This window comes from Bufo gargarizans, chromosome 4, assembly GCF_014858855.1.
Source record: "Bufo gargarizans isolate SCDJY-AF-19 chromosome 4, ASM1485885v1, whole genome shotgun sequence".
Lineage (NCBI taxonomy): Eukaryota > Metazoa > Chordata > Amphibia > Anura > Bufonidae > Bufo > Bufo gargarizans.
The window spans coordinates 316,279,782-316,302,146 of NC_058083.1; the positions used below are offsets into that span (position 1 = coordinate 316,279,782).

General features: G+C 44.1%; 1 protein-coding gene across 1 annotated transcript in view; it reads left to right on the top strand.

The window, feature by feature from the left end:
• Positions 1 to 22,365, top strand: part of ENPP1 (ectonucleotide pyrophosphatase/phosphodiesterase 1) — a 179,299-nt gene that overhangs the window by 135,064 nt on the left and 21,870 nt on the right. Inside the window, exons 16-21 of the mRNA XM_044291516.1 lie at positions 5,724 to 5,793; positions 7,739 to 7,826; positions 7,919 to 8,091; positions 15,395 to 15,440; positions 16,189 to 16,340; positions 20,273 to 20,405. Of these exons, the coding sequence (XP_044147451.1) occupies positions 5,724 to 5,793; positions 7,739 to 7,826; positions 7,919 to 8,091; positions 15,395 to 15,440; positions 16,189 to 16,340; positions 20,273 to 20,405 (662 nt within the window). The remainder of the gene's footprint in view (positions 1 to 5,723; positions 5,794 to 7,738; positions 7,827 to 7,918; positions 8,092 to 15,394; positions 15,441 to 16,188; positions 16,341 to 20,272; positions 20,406 to 22,365) is intronic.

Sequence of the window (22,365 nt, forward strand, 5' to 3'; positions counted from 1 at the left end):
CCATAGACATTGGACCTTTACAGTCAGTGGCGTCTCTAGCTTTCAAATTTTGGGGGGGCACACTGGGGGCCAGGACAAAAGTAGGGGGGGCAGCTATAACAACGAAACATTTACACAAGTACGCTTAGAAATGCTGCAATACTTTACCCAATACCTAAAACCGCAACAGGGAAGAAAAGTCCAGCTGTCTGTGGATGACACTTTTATAGAGGGGGATCTGTGGATGACACTGCTATGGGGGGGATCTGTGGATGCCACATACCGTGTAATGTAATCCCCTGCACCGCTGCTTAGTGATGGGAAGTTCGGATCTTTTAGGTGAATCGGTTCATTTGAATCAGCTCATTCAAATGAACCAATTCATGAATCGGATCTTCGGTTCACTTAGTGAGTCAGACTGCTGAGCTGACTCGCAAGTGAACCGAAGACTCTAGGTGCCGGTGCGCATGCGCGGATGCTTGATACATTCGATTCACTCACTACTTGCTGCGCTGCTGACTCAGTGCAGTCGGCTCGTCTTCTTCAGCTCTCTCTGAACTCTGATTACTAGTATTGAGTGATTTATTATAGTAAAGGGAAGCTAAGGCAGACGCCGGACAGGAGGACTCAGGAGTCAGACAGGAGTCAGAAGCTGTCACTGTGGTGTGCAATGTGAATTGTTGTCTGTTGTGCATTGTTACCCACAGTGACAACAGTCTGACATTGACAGTACAATCCATAAAGGTGATGTGAACCCACCCTTAGGCCCCTTTCACACTTGCGTTGTCCAGATCCGGCATAGAGTTCCGTCGTCGGGGCTCTATGCCGGAAGAATCCTGATCAGTTTTATCCTAATGCATTCTGAATGGAGAGAAATCCGTTCAGGATGCATCAGGATGTCTTCAGTTCCGGAACGGAACGTTTTTTTGCCGGAGAAAATACCGCAGCATGCTGTACTTTTTGCTCCGGCCAAAAATCCTGAAGACTTGCCGCAAGGCCGGATCCGGAATTAATGCCCATTGAAAGGCATTGATCCGGATCTGGCCTTAAGCTAAACGTCGTTTCGGCGTTTAGCTTAAGGTCAGACACTAAAGGACACTAAAGTCCTGGCAGCCATGGTAAAGTGTAGCAGGGAGCGGGGGAACAGCATACTTACCGTCCGTGCGGCTCCCGGGGCGCTCCAGAGTGACGTCAGGGCGCCCCACGCGCATGGATCACGTGATCGCATGGCACGTCATCCATGCGCATGGGGCGCTCTGACGTCACTCTGGAGCGCCCCGGGAGCCGCACGGACTGTAAGTATGCCGCTCCCCCGCTCCTTCTATGGCAACCAGGACTTTAATAGCGTCCTGGCTGCCATAGTAACACTGAAAGCATTTTGAAGACGGATCCGTCTTCAAATGCTTTCAATACACTTGCGTTTTTCCGGATCCGGCGTGTACCTCCGGCAAGTGGAGTACACGCCAGATCCGGACAACGCAAGTGTGAAAGAGCCCTTAGTTATATAGCTACTGAATGAGATGCCTTTAACATATATATCCAGGGCCGTCTTTAATATTGATTGGACCCTGGGCAAGAATTTACTTGGGCCCCCTGGATCCCGCCCACCCCCCCGCACTTTGCTATACTTGCTATACAGCAGCACTTACCTGTCACGTCCAGGGCCTCCAGGTGACGTCTCCTGTCTGTCATCATCTTCTCCGTAGATCTTCTCTCTCATCATCTTCTCCACTCGGTCTGGACAACTTCTCTCAGCCGTCTCGTCTCTGCAGAGTGTGACACACAGACATCTTAGCTTCCTCACATTCTATCATTATCCCCCAACTGGAGTCCCCACAGTGTTATCCTGCTGCTTGCTGTGCCCCCCGGGCCCCCCCCCCAATACCCCCAAATACTATCCTGAAGAAACATTACTGCCCCCCATAGTAATAGTGCTCCTCATAGTCCCACCAATGGTAATTTCCTTCTAGAATGCCCTCATTAGTAACACTGCACCAACCGTGATAATGCTCCTCAACAATGCCCCCATTATTAGAAGAGCCCTCCCATATTAATAATACCCTCACAGAGTCTCCAGTAGAAATAAGGCCCTTTATTGTTCCCCCAGTGGTAATAAAGCTCCCTACAGACCCCTCAGTAGTAATAAGGCCCCCATAGTGCGCTTAGTAGAAATAAGCCAGATCTATAAGTCCCTCCTATAGAGCTCCCTGTAGTAATAAGAACGCCTATAATGTCCCCTGGATCTGCAGTGCCCCCTGCAGTTATAATCCTCCCTCCACCATACAGTCCCATGTAAATAACATCACCTCCTCCCCAGCCGCCTCCAACGCACAATCCAATGTAAACATCACCCCCTAAGGCTACTTTCACACTTGCTTTCGTGTGGATCTGTCCTGTACTTGTACAGGACGGATCCGCATCGATAATACAAACGAATGCATCCGTTCAGGACCAATACGGATCCGTCCTGACTTACATTGAAAGTCAATGGGGGACGGATCCGTTTACAATTGCACCATATTGTGTCAATGCAAAGGGATCCGTCCCCATTGACTTACATTGTAAGTCAGGACGGATCCGTTTGGCTCCACAAGGCCATTCGGACACAAAAACGCTGCTTGCAGCATTTTGGGGTCCGCCTCCAAAACGGAACGGGGGGCCGTACGGAGCTGAACGAATGCATTCTGAATGGATCCGCATCCATTCAGAATGCATTGGGGTTAAACTGATTCATTTGGGGCTGCTTGTGAGAGCCTTGAAACGGATCTCACAAGCGGATCCCCAAACGCAAGTGTGAACGTAGCCTAAACATTAAGTCCCATGTACATAAACAACATTCCCCCCACCATTCACTTTCAACATACAGTCCCATGTAAATAACATCACTCCCTCCCCCAGCCAACTCAAGCACACAGTTCCATGTCAATAACTCCCTCCCTTCAGCCCTAACATACATCCCAGCTAAATAACTACAACTCCCAGCATTGCTCTTCCTCTCCCCTCACTTACCTCTCCAGTCCTCATATACAAACATCAGCATTAGGCTCCTTCTCCTCTTCACTGTTCACTCCGGTCCAATCCTGCACTGGTCACATGATGGTGACATCATCCAGGTCATCCTATCACAGCCTGTTTTGCTGATCACATGACCTGTGATGTCACCGCAGGTCCTTCACCTCTTCCCAGTGTATTAGATGTAATTGTATTGCCGTTCTGTGTACGGCAATACAGTTGTATCTAGCAGGCAGGACATCCGGGGCCCGGAATGTTTTAACCTAGCGACGCCCCACTAGTGAATGGAAGTCGGGAAATGGAGCTCCCTTGGGCCCCCAGGAGCAACTGGGCCCGGGGCAGCTGCCCCTTTTGCCCTGCGGCAAAGACGGCCCTGTATATATCTCCTGAGAAGCCAATTTGATTCTAAAGAGTTAATTTAATTCAACCTGTAATCTAAACTCTTGTGTCATCTGTCACTTCTCCTATCTGTTGCAACAAAAGCAGCCTCAGCCTCAGTGTAACCTGCTCTACCCTCTGACTCACAGCTCTTTTAACTCAATGAATCGAATGAGTCACAAACTAAGTCGGATCTTTAGATTCTTTTAACTTGTGACTCATTCGATTCATTTCTATTCTTAGACTCCCTGCACTTGTGTGACTGCTGGTGTGCTGTGCTTGCCCTGCCCCCTCAGCTCTGGTCGGTGATTGGTTGGTGGGCGGGGAGGGGTGGGGCTGGCAGAAGCCAGCTTCCACTCTGAGATCATATTACACTCCTCCCCGTCCCTCCCTCAGGCTCCGGCTCAGAGTCCCTGCTGCCAGCAGCGTGAGGTGAGAGACTCTATGACTGAGCTGAGCTGAGCTCGGATCAGTCAAGTGAATGCCGCTGGTGCAGGCAATAGTAAGGAGATGAGCGCAACGGAAGCGCTCATCTCCCTGTGCCTAGCGGCGGCTCATTTTAGTTGGGGGGGCACATGGGGGGGCCCAGCATGATGTAGGGGGGGCCGTGGCCCCCTCTGGCCCCCCCCCCCTGGCGACGCCACTGTTTACAGTGAAATGATATATTGTGAAATAGGGACTGGGATTGGAGAAGGGATTAAAAGAATGTCAGTAACAGTGGAGAAGAAGGTGATTTTACCCAAAATGTCTACTGCTTAATGAGCTGTGGTGGTAGATACAGCTTATGGGCTCATGCGCACTAACATATTTTTTCTGTGTCCATTATTCTTTTGCGGCCTGTATGTGGAACCATTAACTTCAATGGGGCTGCAAAAAAAAAAACTAAATTGAATCAGTGTGCATTCCGTCTCTGTTCTTCTTATAGAATGATGGAGGCTGTAACTTGCAGTCCAGCAACCTGTAGCAGAGGTCTGCAATGGGATACAGACTGTATTATATATCAAAGGGTTCCCTATTGGGCAGGAATTTGTGGTACATCTTTGTACTCCCTTCTGCGAGGTTCACACAGATCTGAAGTTCTGTCTTGACACTATATACCTTTAGACTATTTCTCTCATTCTCAACAAGCCACCACTCTGTCACCAATATGCCTTCGCCTTGCCACCAAATGCCACTACTCTGCCCCAATATTTTACCACTCTGTCACCAATTGCCACCAGTCTGCCCCTCTAAATACCACAACACTGACCATAATGTGCCGGTGGCACACACTCTGCCCTTCATTGGGCACCACTCTTCCCCTCATACAATGAATCCTTCATACAATAAGTCCTCCGCAATATCAACCCCTCATACAGTGAATCAACCATGATATTTGCCCCTCATACAGTTTATACCCCACAGTACCTGCCCCTTATACAGTGAATTCCCCACAACATTATCGGCCCCTCATACAGTGAATTTACCAAAGCATCTGCTCCTCATACAGTCAGTCCACCACAGTATCAGCCCCTCATACAGTATCAACCTCTAAAACATACCTGAATCATCCACAATAACTGTCTCTCCTCTAATATTCTGAGTCAGGGGGCTCTGTCTTTTTTCAGACTTCTGCTTGCTGCTTCCCTCCCACTTTGTACTAGAACGACATCCTTCTCTGTGGCTGGCTGCGTGGGATGACGCAAGTTATTCACTCGCTGCTGAGCTGGCGCAGCAGCAAATGACTAGCTTGCGTCATTGCACTCAGCCAGCCATAGAGTGGGTATCACTTTTGTGCCTGAGAGTGAGTGAGAGCTGTGACACTGACTTAGTGTGGCACACCATACAAAGGGAGGTCTCCCAGACATCGGTCCAGGTCTTGCACCAGACTGGGAGCAGGGAAGCCAGACTATTCTTCCCTTGGTGGGCCCCTTCCTCAGTTAACCCAGGGCAGCTGTCCTCCTACTAGCTATGTTTCTATATTTTATGTATTATCTGTATGAATTATTATATAATGCTGTTAGTAAATCCTATTTACTATGCTATTTTATGTCTGAATTATCATTATATAATGTTATTCGTAAATGCTAAATTGTATGTACAATATTCTGTAAGAATTATCATTATAGCATTTATCAACAGCATTATAATACGATAATTCATAAGCTAATATATAAGTATAGCTATGAGCATTATGTATTTATAGGTTATCTGTATGAATTGTTATATAATGCTCTTGGTAAATGCTCTATTTATGTATTACCTGTATGAATTATCTTTATGTAAATGATCTCAGTAAATACTATATTTTAGGTATTACCTATACGATTTGTCTTTATGTAAATGCTCTAGTTAGTGTCTACTCTTAATTATAGGTCACCGGACGAGGTAAAAGTATGCAAAGGTGGTTTTCATGGTTCTGATAACCTGTTCAAGAGTATGCAGGTAATCAAATCTGGAAGATTGTGTTTTACAATGGTTTTGATTGAACATTTTTATCAGTTGTTGTTATGTCAAGTTAAAAATTCTGTTCATCAATTTCCTTCCAGTAATTTCAGCCATTTCAGGATTTTACAAAGAGTGCTTTTAAAGAGAAAAGCATGCTGCGATAAAAAAAGATAGACCAGTAAACAATAAAAATATTAGAGAGAACTTAAATGTCCTATCAGAAAACTGTATGGAGGGAATTTATCATGGAGCGTTTTACACCGGTCTACGATATCTCCTGCTCTGCCTTAGGATGTGCATAAATTTATGATGAGGTGCAGGCCTCGTCATATATTAGGCGCTTTCTCTGGCAGTCCATGCTCCCAAACCTAAATATATGGCAGCACAGAGCTGCAGTAGATTTATATCTTCATTTACACAAGAAAACTGTTATAAATTAAGATAAGTCTGCCAGTCCCACACCCTCACACCCTCTAGACCATGGATGTCAAACTCATGGCTCTCCAGCTGTTGCAAAACTACAACTCCCAGCATTCCCTGATAGCTGCAGTATGCCCAGGCATGATGGGAGTTGTAGTTTTGCAACAGCTGGAGGGCCACGAGTTTGACATCCCTGCTCTAGACTCTAGCCACGTCCCTTTTACAAAACGTTGTCACCAGGGCGGAATAGAGATGCCACAAAATTTTGTTGCAGTGGTATTTAAAAAGTCGCAAACACAGGGTTTGTGACATTTTATGCCTGAAAAGTGGCATTGGGGTATTTTTTCTGTGTACATTTTTCTTGTAAACATGCAGAAACTCCAAATTCTTTAGGGCCCCACCCTGGTCTCTAGGGGAAGGGGCTGTAGTTTTCCTGGAGACTGTGTTTGAGCATGTCCACATGCAGCACATTTGTGGCAGAAATCTAAACAATGCATGCAATTCTTGGATAACACCCTTAGGTCTAGTCCAAAGTCAAACCAATTAGCTGGAACTTTGGGTCCACACCCACTGCTCATTACATTTCTATTAGGCTTGAGTGAATTGACCTTTGTATCATAGATACAAAGTCGATTTGTTCAAAAACCTTCTTTTTAGTGTTGTTTCAGGTGCAGCATAAAAATGTATTGGCACCGTTGAGCCAAACTTTGTCTCGCCCCGAAGTCACGCAGGACTTTGGTGAATTACTATGGTATTCCTATCTATGTATTGAAAAACCATTTAAAATAGTAATCCGAAGTGGGCTTTGGTACCGAGTTACCAGCCAGTACAAACCCAACTGCTGATTCCTATTTTCAAATGTTTCAAATGCTGTACAGACACAAATCTATGATCCGAAGGTCGATTCGCTCAAGCCTAATTACTATATGCAAGTTGGTATACTTATGCAATGTATCAGTGGTTCTGAAAACATACTGTAGTAGTCCATAGGGGCACAAACAAGGAGTTTCTAAAATGAAGGAGAATAAATGCTTCCAATAGTATATTACTCTATACCTCATGTAAAAGAAAATCACCTTGGAGCTTGAATATACTTTTCTTATTATATTAATAAAGGTTATTTGAGTTCATTGTGTTCTACATTGTTGGGTTAAAGTGCCTCTGTGCTGTCGATATTCTTGCTTGCTTTTCCACAGCATAGAGGTCCTATTGTAAAACCTATATTGGTTAATTATTTACATACTTCAAACCATAAAAGACATTAGGACGCTTAAGGACTATCTGAGAGTATCAGAACACATTCAACAGTAATAAGTAGATTGCCTATGTATGACTGATTTGATAATAGGAGTGACTTATTCTTATGGTTATAAATTAATTTTTCATGACAAGCATCGGTTTCATAGCAGTCAGGAACATGCAAATACATGACTTACACTCTTAGATAAGGGGGGGGGAGGAACACTACAAATATAAATCGGAATGGTCATAAATAATCTTATTAAGATAACTTTAATTGCAGGCTCTGTTTATTGGATATGGGTCTAAGATAAAGCATGGCATAGAAGTGCCGCCATTTGAGAATATAGAAATCTATAATTTGTTGTGTGGTGAGTTGTTTTATTGTATTTTATAACACTGTTACAATGAGTATACTGTAACATTGTACATTTTACATATTCACACCTGGTGTGTTTTGCAGACTTGTTAGACATTGAACCTGCACCCAATAATGGAACCCATGGAAGTCTTAACCATTTACTTAAGCAGACAGTTTATGAGCCCTCCTTGCCAAAAGAGCTGTCTGAGCCTTTCCAATGCTCTGTTATCCATGGAGCCAAGGTGAACAGCTTTGGTTGTTCTTGTGACTCACTGGTAAGTATGATAGAAGGGTCCCTTTAATAAAGATAATCTATCAGAAATGGGTATTTTTTTTTAACTGAATATTCATCAAAAATCATTTTTAAAGAATTTTGGCATATTTCTTTTTCATTTCAGTAGTACTATACTATTGAAAATGAAATACAAAATATTTTCCTTCTCTAACAGTCGGCGCAGAGAGATAAAAATCCTATATGGTTAGGGTTGCCATTGTTATTTTACTGCTGCTGCAAGGGACAAATGTTATCTGCTAGTGTAATAGTAGATTAGTAGAATCGGCATGACAGTATGGTAGCTCTATTGTTCTCTTGATAGGCCTAGATAAAGATGCCCATAGATGAGCACTGCAATCATCAGTGTAATGTGTGATACTATAATAGTCCCTCACCCCTCTTCCCTCTCTTGTCAGAGTGAATAGTCTGAGAAAGTCAGACGAGTGACTGTCACCAAAATGTTATCTGCCAGTTAAAACCAACATAGTAACACATCTCCTCCTTATCTAATCAGTTTTTATTTTCTTATTGCAGATTTTTTTATTGTTTATTTCCTGAACAATATTATGGGGCAGCCATCTTGCTTGAGCTGTTCTTAATGGCATTTTTAAAGTATTATGAAAATTGCTTTACGGCAGACCCATGGGGCATAGACACAATGGATAGGAGGGGACCTTATTGACTTACATGGGAGAGTTTTCTAGGCATGCTCTGTGACCTGTGTAGAGGTCATGTACACGGAAAGAATAGATAAACTCTGACAATCACCTGTGGTGAATGGTGGATACACAGAGATGATATCATTACTAGGGATGAGCGAATCGACTTCGGATGACACATCCAAAGTCGATTGGCATAAAACATTGTCCTAATACTGTACGGAGCAGGAGCTCCGTACAGTATTAGAATGTATTAGCTCCGATGAGCCAAAGTTATCGCTTCGCGAAGTTTCAGGAGACTTTGCGCAATAACTTCATAAATTAAATTTGTACTATAAAAAAACATTTACCGAACTAGGGTTCGGATCCAAGTGGTACCTTGAAACTGAACCAGATTTCGGGAAATGTTTTTTTTTTACAGTACAAATTAATATATGAAGTTATTGCCCGAAGTCTCACGACACTTCGCGAAACAATAACTTCGGTTCATCGGAGCCAATACATTCTAATACTGTACGGAGCTCCTGCTTCGTACAGTATTAGGACGAAGTTTTATGCGAATCGACTTTGGGTGTTTCATCCAAAGTTGATTCGCTCATCCCTAATCATTACAGGCAGGATGAGAATAATATATAATTGCAGTAAAGTAATATGTATAAACCAAGAAGTGGTGGCAATTATTAGGCTTAGTGGCCAGTGCAAAAACTGCAGGATTGTATGGTTTTTGTTTAAATATAGATAGTGCCATGGAAAATTAAAAATAACATCATCAAAAATTCTATGCACCCATTTTTTTTTTGTTAAATACATAGAATAGTCACTAGTCACTTTGTGATGAATTACTTCATCATGAAACGTATTTCTTTGTAAGTAGCGGGCGCAGTGACATGGAACAGCGATTGTGCCTCCCCCTGTCATTGAACCTTTCTGATGCCATGTTCCTCGCTGATTGTGGCATCTGAGATGAAAAATTAAAGCATAAAAAAAAATCATACTCACCTCATCCATTTGAGGCGAAGATGTGAAGAGACTGCAACCATGGATGAGGACCGGTGAGCATGATTTTTTTTTTACCGCCATTTCAGTGAGAATTGATTCGTTACCATGAAGCACAAAGAAATTTGGCTTTGAGGTGAATCAAATTTTCCCTGACATTCGGATCGAAGTCCATTTCTGATTAGAGTTGAGCGAACCCGAACTGTAAAGTTCGGGTTCGTACCGAACTTTAGGTTTTTCGGCACCCGGACCCGAACATTTACGTAAAAGTTCGGGTTTGGTGTTCGGAGCTTTCTTGGCGCTTTTTGAAAGGCTGCACAGCAGCCAATCAACAAGTGTCATACTATTTGCCCCAAAAGGCCATCACAGCCATGCCTACTATTGGCATGGCTGTGATTGGCCAACTGCAGCATGTGACCCAGCCTCTATTTAAGCTGGAGTCACGTAGCGCCGCCCGTCACTCTGCTCGGATTATTGTAGGGAGAGGCTGCAGCTGCTGTGAGGGAGAGATCAGGGAGAAATCTTATGAAGAACTGCTTTTTTACTCAGCGATCTACAGCAAATGTGTTTTGTGGGTGCAGTGCACAATTTCTTAAGCCTGCCCTGAGCCAACTACTGCTGAAAACAAACTTTTTTTTACTTCAGTTTGTCAATATCCATACATAATCGGCAACCATTTTATGCAACTATAGTGCACCAGCACAGGATATCTGCAAGTCCAGAAATACAGCATTTTTCTTTCATATAGTGCACATCTAGGATTAGACGTGCATGAGTGATTGTCACATTTAGGCCAGAAATACAGCTTTTTGCTTACTGGGGTGAAAAAAAACCCCATCTGTTTCATATAGCGCACATCTAGGATTAGACGTGCATAAGTGAGTGTCCCATATAGGCCAGAAATTCAGCTTTTTGCTTACTGGGGTGAAAGAACCCTCTGATACACTTTACATCTGGGATTAGACGTGCATAAGTTACTGTGAAATTTAGGCCACAAATACCGCTGTCATATAGTTTAAAAAAAAAAATTGTGCAATACCCTACATCAGGGTTTTTATTGGCGGTTAATTATTTTTAACAGACTTAACCACTTTTTACTTTGCTTTGTGAACGCTAACTATGAGGCAAACATCTAATAAGGGATGCGGTCATGGTGGTGGTGGTACAGGGAGAGGACGTGGCTGTTCTGCCACAGCTACACGTCCTACTGAACCTACTACCTCAGGTCCCATTAGCCGCCAGAATCTACAGCGATATTTGGTCGGGCCTAATGCCGTTCTAAGGATGGTAAGGCCTGAGCAAGTACAGGCGCTAGTCAATTGGGTGGCCGACAGTGGATCCAGCACGTTCACATTATCTCCCACCCAGTCTTCTTCAGAAAGCGCACAGGTGGCGCCTGAAACCCATACCCATCAGTCTGTCACATCACCCCCGTGCATATCGGGGAACCTGTCTGAGCCTCAAGTCATGCAGCAGTCTCTTATGCTGTTTGAAGACTCTGCTGGCAGGGTTTCCCAAGGGCATCCACCTAGCCCTTCCCCAGGGGTGGAAGACATAGAATGCACTGACGCACAACCACTTATGTTTCCTGATGAGGACAAAGGCATACCACCTCAGCACGTCTCTGATGATGACGAAACACAGGTGCCAACTGCTGCGTCTTTCTGCAGTGTGCAGACCGAAAAGGAGGTCAGGGAGGACTGGGTGGAAGACGATGCAGAGGACGATGAGGTCCTAGACCCCACATGGAATGAAGGTCATGCCACTGACTTTTAGAGTTCGGAGGCAGTGGTGAGACCGAGCCAACAGCGTAGCAAAAACGGGAGCAGGGTGCAAAAGCAGTGGAGCCGTCGCCAAAACAGTTCACCTGCTACTGTACACCGTTCACCAGGGACCGAGCACACCAAAGGCAGCTTCAAGGAGTTCCCTGGCATGGCACTTCTTCACACAATGTGCTGACGACAAGACCCGAGTGGTTTGCACGCTGTGCCATCAGAGCCTGAAGCGAGGCATTAACGTTCTGAACCTTAGCACAACGTGCATGACCAGGCATCTACATGCGAGACACGGGCTGCGGTGGAGTAAGCACCTTCAAAACCAAGAAAGGGCTCAGGCCCCGCTTGATCCCTCTTCTGCTGCTGCCTCGGCCTCTTCCTCCGCCTCTGGAGGAACGTTGGCACCTGCCGCCCAGTAAACAGAGGGTGTGCCACCAACAACACCACCTTAGTCACTAAGCATATCCACCATGTCACATCTCACAAACCTTTGATAGAAAGCGTAAATTCCCACCTAGCCACCCTCGATCCCTGGCCCTGAATGCCAGCATTTCTGAACTACTGGCCTATGAAATGCTGTCATTCAGGCTGTTGTAGATGGACAGCTTCAAACAGCTCATGTAGCTTGCTGTCCCACAGTACGTCGTTCCCAGCTGCCACTACTTCTCCAGGAGAGCCATGCCCTCCCTGCACAACCAAGTATCGGATAAAATCAAGTGTGCACTGTGCAACGCCATCTGTGGCAAGGTCCACCTAACCACAGATACGTGGACCAGTAATCATGGCCAGGGACGCTATATCTCCCTAACTGCACACTGGGTAAATGTAGTGGCAGCTGGGCACCAGGCGGAGAGCTGTTTGGCGCACGTCCTTCCGCCGCCAAGGATCTCACGGCATCATTCTTTGCCTCCTGTTTCCTCCGCTTTGTACTCGGCTTCCTCCTCCTCTTCTACCACCTCCTCATCCGGTCAGGGACAGACCTTCACCACCAACTTCTGCACAGCCAGGGGTAAACGTCAGCAGGCTGTTCTGAAACTGATGTGTTTGGGGGACAGGCCCCACACCGCGTAGGAGTTGTGGCGGGGTATAGAACAACAGACCGACGAGTGGTTGCTGCAAGTAAGCCTCAAGCCCGGCCTGGTGGTGTGCTATAATGGGCGAAATTTCGTTGCAGCTCTGGGACTAGCCGGTTTGACGCACATCCCTTGCCTGGCGCATGTGCTGAATTTGGTGGTGCAGAAATTCATTCAAAACTACCCCGACATGTCAGAGCTGCTGCATAAAGTGCGGGCCGTCTGTGCGCGCTTCCGGCGTTCTCATCCTGCCGCCGCTCGGCTGTCTGCTCTACAGCGTAACTTTGGCCTTCCCACTCACCGCCTCATATGCGACGTGCCCACCAGGTGGAACTCCACCTTGCACATGCTGGAGAGACTGTGCAAGCAGCAGCAGGCCATAGTGGAGTTTCAGCTGCAGCACGCACGGGTTAGTCGCACTGCGGAACAGCATCACTTCACCACCAATGACTAGGCCTCCGTGCGAGACCTGTTTGCCCTGTTGCGCTGTTTCAAGTACTCCACCAACATGGCCAGTGGCAATGACGCCGTTATCAGCGTTACAATACCACTTCTATGTCTCCTTGAGAAAACACTTAGGGCGATGATGGAAGAGGATGTGGCCCAGGATGAGGAGGAGGAAGAGGGGTCACCTCTAACACTTTCAGGCCAGTCTTTTAGAAGTGGCTCAGAAAGAGGATTTTTGCAACAGCAGAGGCCAGGTACAAATTTGGCCAGCCAGGGCCCACTACTGGAGGAGGAGGAGGATGTTGATGAAGCATGTTCACAGCGGGGTGGCATCCAACGCAGCTCGGGCCCATCACTGATCCGTGGCTGGGGGGATATGGAGGATGCAGACGATACGCCTCCCACAGAGGACAGCTTGTCCTTACCTCTGGGCAGCCTGGCACACATGAGCGACTACATGCTGCAGTGCCTGCGCAACGACAGCAGAGTTGCCCACATTTTAACGTGTGCTGACTACTGGGTGGCCACCCTGCTGGATCCCTATTACAAAGACAATGTGCCGTCCTTAATTCCCTCACTGGAGCGCGATCGGAAGATGCGCTACTACAGGCGCACGCAGGTAGACTCGCTTCTGAGAGCATTCCTGACTGACGCCGGGTGACAAGTGGAAGCACAAGGCAAAGGCAGGGGAGGAGGAAGAGGTCGCCAACGCAGCTGTGTCAGCGCCAGCACCTCAGAAGGCAGGGTTATTATGGCCGACATGTGGAAAAGCTTTGTCACCTCGCCGCAACAACCGGCCCCAACTGCTGTTATGGAGCATTTTAGCAGGAGGCAGCATTTGAACAACATGGTGGAACAGTACCTGTGCAAACGCCTACACGTACTGACTGATGGTTCTGGTCTCCAAATTGTCCACATGGCCAGAGCTTGCCCTGTATGCCTTGGAGGTGCTGGCCTGCCCTGCAGCCAGTGTACTCTCTGAACGTGTATTTAGCATGGCAGGAGGCGTCATTACAGACAGACGCAGCCGCCTGTCCACAGCCAACATGGACAAGCTCACGTTCATTAAAATGAACCAGGCTTGGATCCCTCAGGACTTGTCTGTACCTTGTGTAGAATAGACAGTTCTAACAGCCTCAACCGTCCATCCTTGTACTCAAGTGCACTTATTCCTTTCTTTTTTTTATATGTCCCAATATTTTGGGGGATACCCCTATGTAAAAATGCAAAATAACACACATCTGTGTTGGCTACTTATTCCTCCTTCGCCACCGCTTCCACCTAGACCGCCACGTGAGCCTACACGGCCACATCCACCCATTCACCGCCTCCTCAACCTCTTCCTCCTACATCATTCCTAATTTTAATTTTTTTAAGGTCTTTTATGTTTTTCTAATTCATTTCCCTATCCACATTTGTTTGTAGAGCATTTTCCATGCTCTTAAGCACATTTTGCTGCCTTTTGCAGCCCTCTAGCTCTTTCCATGAAATTTTTACAGCCATTTTAGTGCTCAAAAGTTTCAATGGGGTTCGGGGTCAAGTTCGGGTCAATTTCGGGTCCCGAACCCGAATTTTTTTTTTCAAGTTCTGCCGAACCTGAACATCCAGGTGTCTGCTCAAGACTAATAGTCACATATAGGCTGTCCCTTTGAAGAAGTTAGAGTTTCTCCAGGAATTTTTTCAAATGGCCACTATTTTGTGAGAAGGACTAGTTGCCTCCACTTTTATACCTACTTAGGGGGTAAATGCCTCGCTATACTCTATGCTCTGGAACTTGCATATGCTACACATTGGTGAGGGTTCCTGTTAGGGTGCTTAGGGTAGTTTTACATTAGCGTTGAGAGATCATTCAGAGCTCTCTGGATCTGGCATTGGGGCAGGCGGAGATTGGCTTTCAACCAGTCAAATGTCCAGTGAATCAGCTAGACTAAAATCACTGCACACATGGTTGCGCATGGCAATGATTCCTGATATTCATGAGCTCTCAGGCTCTTCCTGCAAAACTTCTGCTGATTACTGTTGTGAAAAACTGTTAATTATTGGCCAGGAAATGGCAAGAGCCAAGAGCTCATGAATGTCAGGACTCATTGGCACACGCAGGAGCATAAAAATGGTGACAGATTGCCTTTAACGTCCCTGTCCCTACTCTATATTAAAAATAAACTGAAATGAGTTACACTTTCAAGGAGTTGTCTGATTTAGAAAGCCAATCTTCAAATACCCCATTAGAGAATTCTAAGGAGCTGGACAGGTTGTACATAATGATCACATTTTGCATGCAAGACAACATGGAACTTCGAAGATGTCACTAATTTTAACAAGCAGATGCCTTAATATGATCTCCTCTTTTTCAGACAGAAGCTGGATATAAAAATCAATTAACACTCACACCTCAACAAGGTAATCATTACAACAGTTTCCTAAATGACTAAAGTTACTGAGAGAGCCTTCGTTTACAAAGATCAAAAAGTGGATATAAGTAGCCGGAACCCAACTCTGGAGCAATAGTTGTGGAGCTGGATATACAATATATTCATTGCTCGCCTGGGAAAGATGATGCACTTACAGGAAAAAAGAGAAAAAAGTGGAGGCAGTGTAATGCTCTGGGCAATGCAAAAAATTGCCCCTAGAGGTTTTCATAGCCTTTAAAATTGCCCCCAGAGGTTTTCATAGCCTTTAAAATTGCCCCCAGAGGTTTTCATAGCCTTTAAAAAATTTGTACAGTAACCCTTCTATAGGACTAGAGTAGATTGGCTAGCGTTCACTCCCTACATACACTGGTGAGCCTAACCATTGCACACTAGAAACAGCCCAAAAGACCAGCCATATTGGAGATGCTCTGCCCTAGTCATCTAGCCATCATAAGTTGGACCTTATCAAAGTTGCCCAAAACTTAAGCTTGCCATTTTTACCTGCTTCCAACACATCAACTTTAAGAACTTACTTTTCACTTGCTACCCCATACAGTATTTTCCAACCCTGTAGTGGTGCCCATAATGTTATTCACTCCACCTGTCTGTGGTTCTAATGTCATGGTTGATATGTGCATTTTAAAATGTTTTCCCTTATGGAATTATATTTATTTATTATTATTGTAATTATTGTTTGCGTGACAAAGGTATGTTTCCATCATCTGCTCAATTTACAGAATCTGACACTAAAAAGTTTAATCTGCCATATGGACGGCCACTGGTTTTGCAAAATAGCAGCTATTGTATCTTGTACCATAATAAATATGTGAGTGGTTTCAGTTACAATATAAAGATGCCATTGTGGAGTTCATACACACTACATAAAAATGTAAGTACTATTGAAATATTAGTATACCACATAATCCTTTTTATGATTTGCGGGTATAATAAATATAAATATTTTTCACTGACAGTGATGGCTAACCTCCGGCACTCCAGCTGTGGTGAAACTACAACTCCCAGCATGTTCAATTCATTTCTATGGAGCTCTGAGAAGAGCCAAGCAAATGTACATCTTAGGAGTTGTAGTTTTACCACATCTGGAGTGCTGGAGGTTAGCCATCACTGGTTTAGGATGTCATCAGGTGTTCAAGAACACTGCTTTGTAGTGTGATATGTCTTCACACATAATCTATAGGTGCATCACAGGGTAAAAAAATAACTTTCTCAGATATTATGCAAACCCTTGACCAGAAGGAATAAAACTAAATTGTGGGGTATCTACATACAGAGAGATGATGTTCATCTCATTAAAGAGCCTTAAAGGGGTTGTCCGAGTTATGAAAAAAAATAATATAGCACTGAAAATCTGATGGGCAGCAATATATAACTAAGCTAAGCAAGTTTTATGCAAAAAAAATATATATCTATTTCCTCATTTTCCTGGTTTTCTTCTGGCCCTTTTGTTTACATGCAATAAAAACAATCTCGTCCCCTCCCCCTGCTCTGCAAAGGGAGTGAATACAAGAGCTGCCCTGTGTGACATGTCTGCCTGCTGGGAGACTCTGCATCATGTTGTATGTGTAGGACTACAAGTCCCAGCTGTATAATGGCACTGCTAAGGGAGTGAATACAAGAGCTGCCCTGAAGACATGTCTGCCTACTGGGAGACTCTGCAGCATGTTGTATGGGGAGGACTACAAGTCCCAGCTGTATAATAACACTGCTAATACACACAGGATCTCCCCTCTACCTTCTCGTGCAATGCTCACTCTAATCCTTCAGCTCCTGTGCCCAGAATGGTCACTGCTGCAGCTAGCCAGTATGTGCAGCTGAAGGGGTTAAGAATCCTAGCAGAGAGTAGACGGCAGTGAAGTGAAAGGGGGGCGTGGCCAGCACAGTGACTCTCGTTTACAGGCTTGTAAACAACCTTTATCAGAGCAGGGAGAGAAGCTGACATCACAGGTCATGTGACCCTCAGTGAAATCTGAGAAACCAGCTACTGGAGATAAAGTGAGTGAATTGGAAATCTGTTACATTTGCCTAGTTAGGAACATAGAAAGAACAAAAAAATAACTCGGATAACCCCTTTAAAACATGACTAGGGATATCAGCCAGAGACAGATGGTTGTCTCTGGTTTTGCCTGTAATGGGTTGGATCAGTGTCAGACTGGGGTGCCTAGGGCCCACCAGTAAAATTTATTCTGGGGGTTCACCACACACCACACCCGTTAACACAGCAGCGGACAGCAGCAAGACGTTACAAGGTAATTGATTTTAGGGGTCCCTGCAACGACTTCAAGAAGGTGGGTGCCTGGAAAAGGAGGATACTGACTGGCCTGCCACTGTGTCTACAAGTCATCTCAGCCACCAGATGCATCTATAATAATAAGCTGTTAAATAATCTGCCCAGTTTTTACATGGACATAGGCTGGTTGAGATGCTGTATGCTGCCTTTATACACGTAGAGAAGTCACTCTACTGTGCCATGTGTAGTGGGTGAGGAACTAGGGGACCAGCTAGGTTGGGGCCCACCAGGGGATTCAGCTGTACCCCTGTGGGCCAGTCCGAGCCTGGGTTGGATATTGAATTACAGGGTGGCTAGCCATAGGTGTTATTAGAGACAGTTTTTAGCTTCTGGAGTAGAGCTGATTTGCAAACTTTTTCGCAGGGAGCATTGACTCCCTTCACTAGTAGTGTTGGGAGCGAATATTCAAATCGTGAATATTAATAGCGAATATTGGTACTTCGAGAAGTTGTGAATATTTAGAATATAGAGATATATTCTTAATTTTGAATATTCTAGATTTTTTTTTTTCATCAGCAGCCTCCCTTCTTGCTTGTGGGCCAATGAGAAGGCTTCAATGTCTTTGTCTGAGCTTAGCAACATCCCTAGCAACCAATAGGAAAGTTCCCTACCCCTTATTATATAAGAACCTCCCCAGCAGCCCTTGTAGGCAGTATTTAGAAGATCTGAGAGAGACAGCAGTGTTATTACTGTGCTCTTATAAGGCAAAAAATCCCACTTATTAAACCTGACAGGGCACACCTGTGAAGTGAAGACCATTTCAGGTGACTACCTCTTGAAGCTCATGAAGAGAATGCCAAGAGTGTGCAAAGCAGTAATCAAAGCAAAAGGTGGCTACTTTGAAGAACCTAGAATATGACATATTTTCAGTTGTTTCACACTTTTTTGTTATATATATATATATATATAATTCCACATGTGTTAATTTATAGTTTTGATGCCTTCAGTGTGAATCTACAATTTGCATAGTCATGAAAATAAAGAAAACTCTTTGAATGAGAAGGTGTGTCCAAACTTTTGGTCTGTACTCTCTCTCTATCTATCTATCTATCTATCTATCTATATATATATATATATTACAGAGAGTTAGTGGGAGATAGTCAGTGTAGGTTATGTCCTGATATAGTGTAGCTGTTGCAGTGCAGGGTGTTAGGTAGTGTGAAAGGTTCTGCTGCCCATACATACATGCAGACCTGCTAAAATGTGAAGTTTCACGTATTTCGACAAAATATTCACATCATTAGAGCTCAATCGCAAATATATTTGAGCACTCTATCTCCATATAAAGCTATTGTAATGTTCTGCCGTGCCAACCATTTTCTCCAGTCTCGGGAAACTTCTAGCAGCTTTGAAAATGTAGCAAAATTGACCCACACCTGTATTTCACGCGCATTACGCGAATATTACATTGCCGTTTCTTTGCAATCAAGAAAATAATCTCCAATTCGTGAATTCATTAATATATGACGAATATGCGCCCAAATATTTGTGAAATATTGCGAATTCGAATATAGCCCCTGCCGCTCATCACTATTCACCAGCAACAACTAACACCAAAGAGCTCAGAATATATGCAGTACCATATAGAGCCCATACTGAACATATACAGAATGCTGAACAGTACATTAGTGTGGTGCTTAAGTGTGTATTTTATCTTCATATACAACTACATCACTAATCACATTTTGAATATACGTAAAAAGATCAACCATTGCCTAATCCGTGCCAATGTTCGGATGCAAACATATTCCGGTTTCAATTTTAGGTAGCAGAATTCTAGACTACACCACTGGACACTTTTGCCATGAAAAAAAAATAATAATAATTACATACAGTATGTTGGTGGAAATTTTTATATTCATACACACTGGATTTTTATGTTGGGATGCTGCTGTTTTCCTCCTGCAAACCTGCCTTGTGTGTGTGTTTTTCTCCCTGTCTATAGACTGTGTGAGCCACCCCCTTAGATTCTTTCCCTCCTCTCCACTTTTTGAACTGCCATGTACAAACTCCTCCCCTTTCCTGCTGCTATCTCTAAAACAGGGGGGGGGGGGGGGGGACAGAAAGCTATCGGACACAGGAGCACAGCTCTGAAGGATTTGTCTGATTCACCAGCACCAGCACCTAGGTGAAGGACTTACACATGCTATTAAATTCTGAAGGAAGGCTTTATAGAAAGTTGCTTAATTTTGTATTTAGAAAGCAAATAAACAATACAAAATCCAATTCAAATGTGTCAATGGCTTTTAAGTGAAGCTTTGTGCACATGTTTTAAGGAAACTTTGCAGATAATGGGAGCCTTATGTTTCAAAATGTTTATCCAGGGAACCTCCAACCTTCACTGATGTCTTCTCTGGCATAACATAAATGTTAGTTTCAGAACTTCAAGGCTGCAAAATAAACAATCGAGATGCTTCATTCAGTACATGGGTAAACAAGACCTTTCTTCTGGTGCACCCTTGTGTCCTACAGTTACATCCGCATTAACCAATATGTTTTGCAATGTTTGTTAGGAACTTGTGCCAGCCTCTGTGGAAAATGATTCATGTATATTTGTGGATGTGCGAATCCCACAAGGACAAAGTCAAAGTTGTCAATATTACCGTGACCATCAATCTCTAAAATTTGGATTTCTTTTCCCTCCAAGCAAGTATATTATTACATCATTCTTAAATCTATAAATTTCAATGTTTAATTTAAAGAATAATCAGGAAAATATTTTCTAATGCCAATTAGGATGGGAAAACTGAAGTCAATATTGATTATGAAAAACACAGTGAGTGGCATTTATCAAGCAATTTACACCACTATTGTGGCATAGTTGCAAATTATGGCTCTTGCCATACTTATACCATTTATAACTTGTTGTACTTCTTGTCACTTTTCTATAGTGGTGAGGAAAGGGGAGGGACTTAGCAGGAAGGGCAGGGCCTATTGCACTCTGTCCGATTAACTTATTCCAGAAACTGGCGTAAATTACACCTCAAGTCTACGCCAGCCCCTGGCTGGCATAGATTTCAGGCCCTGCTGCATGGAGTGCCAGATATGCGCCTAATTCATTAAGGGGCATCTGCCCCTTAATAAATTATGTGCATCTTACTCCAGCACAAAGGCGATGAAGACTGGTATATGGGAATGCCAGTCTTGATAAACGTTGACCAATGTTCCAATAACAAGGCCTAGTTAACATACAACAGAAGTGTTGTCTTGTGTTTAGAGACAGATGGATAATATCACTGGTGTACATCAATTGAGCTGACCTTTGTTAAGTATTGTGTGCTGAATGTACGGTACTGTGCTTGTTGAGCTACGAGAAGGCCGCAATGCTCAGAGGAGCGCCGCTGCCTTCTCAAAACAGCTGATTGGTGCGTGTCCCAGGTGTCGGACCCCCACAGACCAGATACTGGTGTCCTATCCACAGGAATAAAAAACGTTTTAAGGTCAGGTGGAAAATTAAACATGATGGCAGACTGTTAGTGTTTGAAACGTGACAACCCTGATCATAGCTATTCAAGAAAATCCAAATAGAGACTAATATTATTGTATGACATTACACCAATATTATGTGTTATTATGTTCTCGACAAAATTCACTATGACCTCAAATTAAACTAAACAATATGTAAACAAACATGTCTTAATTGTAAAATATTGATTTTATGCATCATTTCTGACTTGATATTTGGAATCTACACCTTCAAATTGTGGCATCTGAGATTAAAATTAATGGCTTTCAGCGGTTAATTAAAAAAAATTACTCAATTTATACATTTGATCGCATAGAGGCCACCGCGGCCATCTTGATTGAAGACACGGTGCAAAATCTAGCGCGGTGACGTGATCACGTCATCACGCCGGCTGGCCGTCACTTGGTATTTTCAATCAAGATGGCTACAGCAGCCTCTTTGCACGCAAATAGATGAGGTGAGTATATATTTTTTTCCCCGCCATTTCAGGGAAAATTGATTCGTTACCATGAAGCGCAAGGAAATTCGGCTTCGAGGCAAATCAATTTTTTCCTGAAATTCAGATCGAAGTCAATTCGTTTGACTTCGATTCGCTCATCACTAATTCTAAACCTCACTCTAGCTGTTCACATTGCACATACTGCATACCATACTGTATGTTGCCTACCCCAGAAAACACAGACTTTCTGAGAAATGTGACCACGACAAATACAACACTTGGACAAGCCCTATAGGACTACAAAGAAACAATTTACAATGAAAAGATCATAAATGAACAGTCAGAACAAATTTACATTGTTTTTAACCCATAGGATACCAGCGCCGTACATGTATGGCGTTGATATCCGTGTCTCTGATCGGGCGGGCGCAAGAGTCTGGCAGTCACTGATAGCCGGACCCCTGCTGTATGCGTCGGCATTGGTGAAAACACACATGCCGACGCATTAACCCTTGCACTGCCAGGGTCAGTGCTGACTGCGGCACGTGCCAGATCCTGCCGGGTGGGGGTGGCCATCGGGTCCCTGCGCAGCTAGTTAAAAAAAAGTATCCGTTTCCCAAAATAAAGTAAAAAAATTTGTAAGAAATAGGAAAAAAAAAAAGAAAAGTAGACATATTAGCTATCGCCACATCCATATTGAC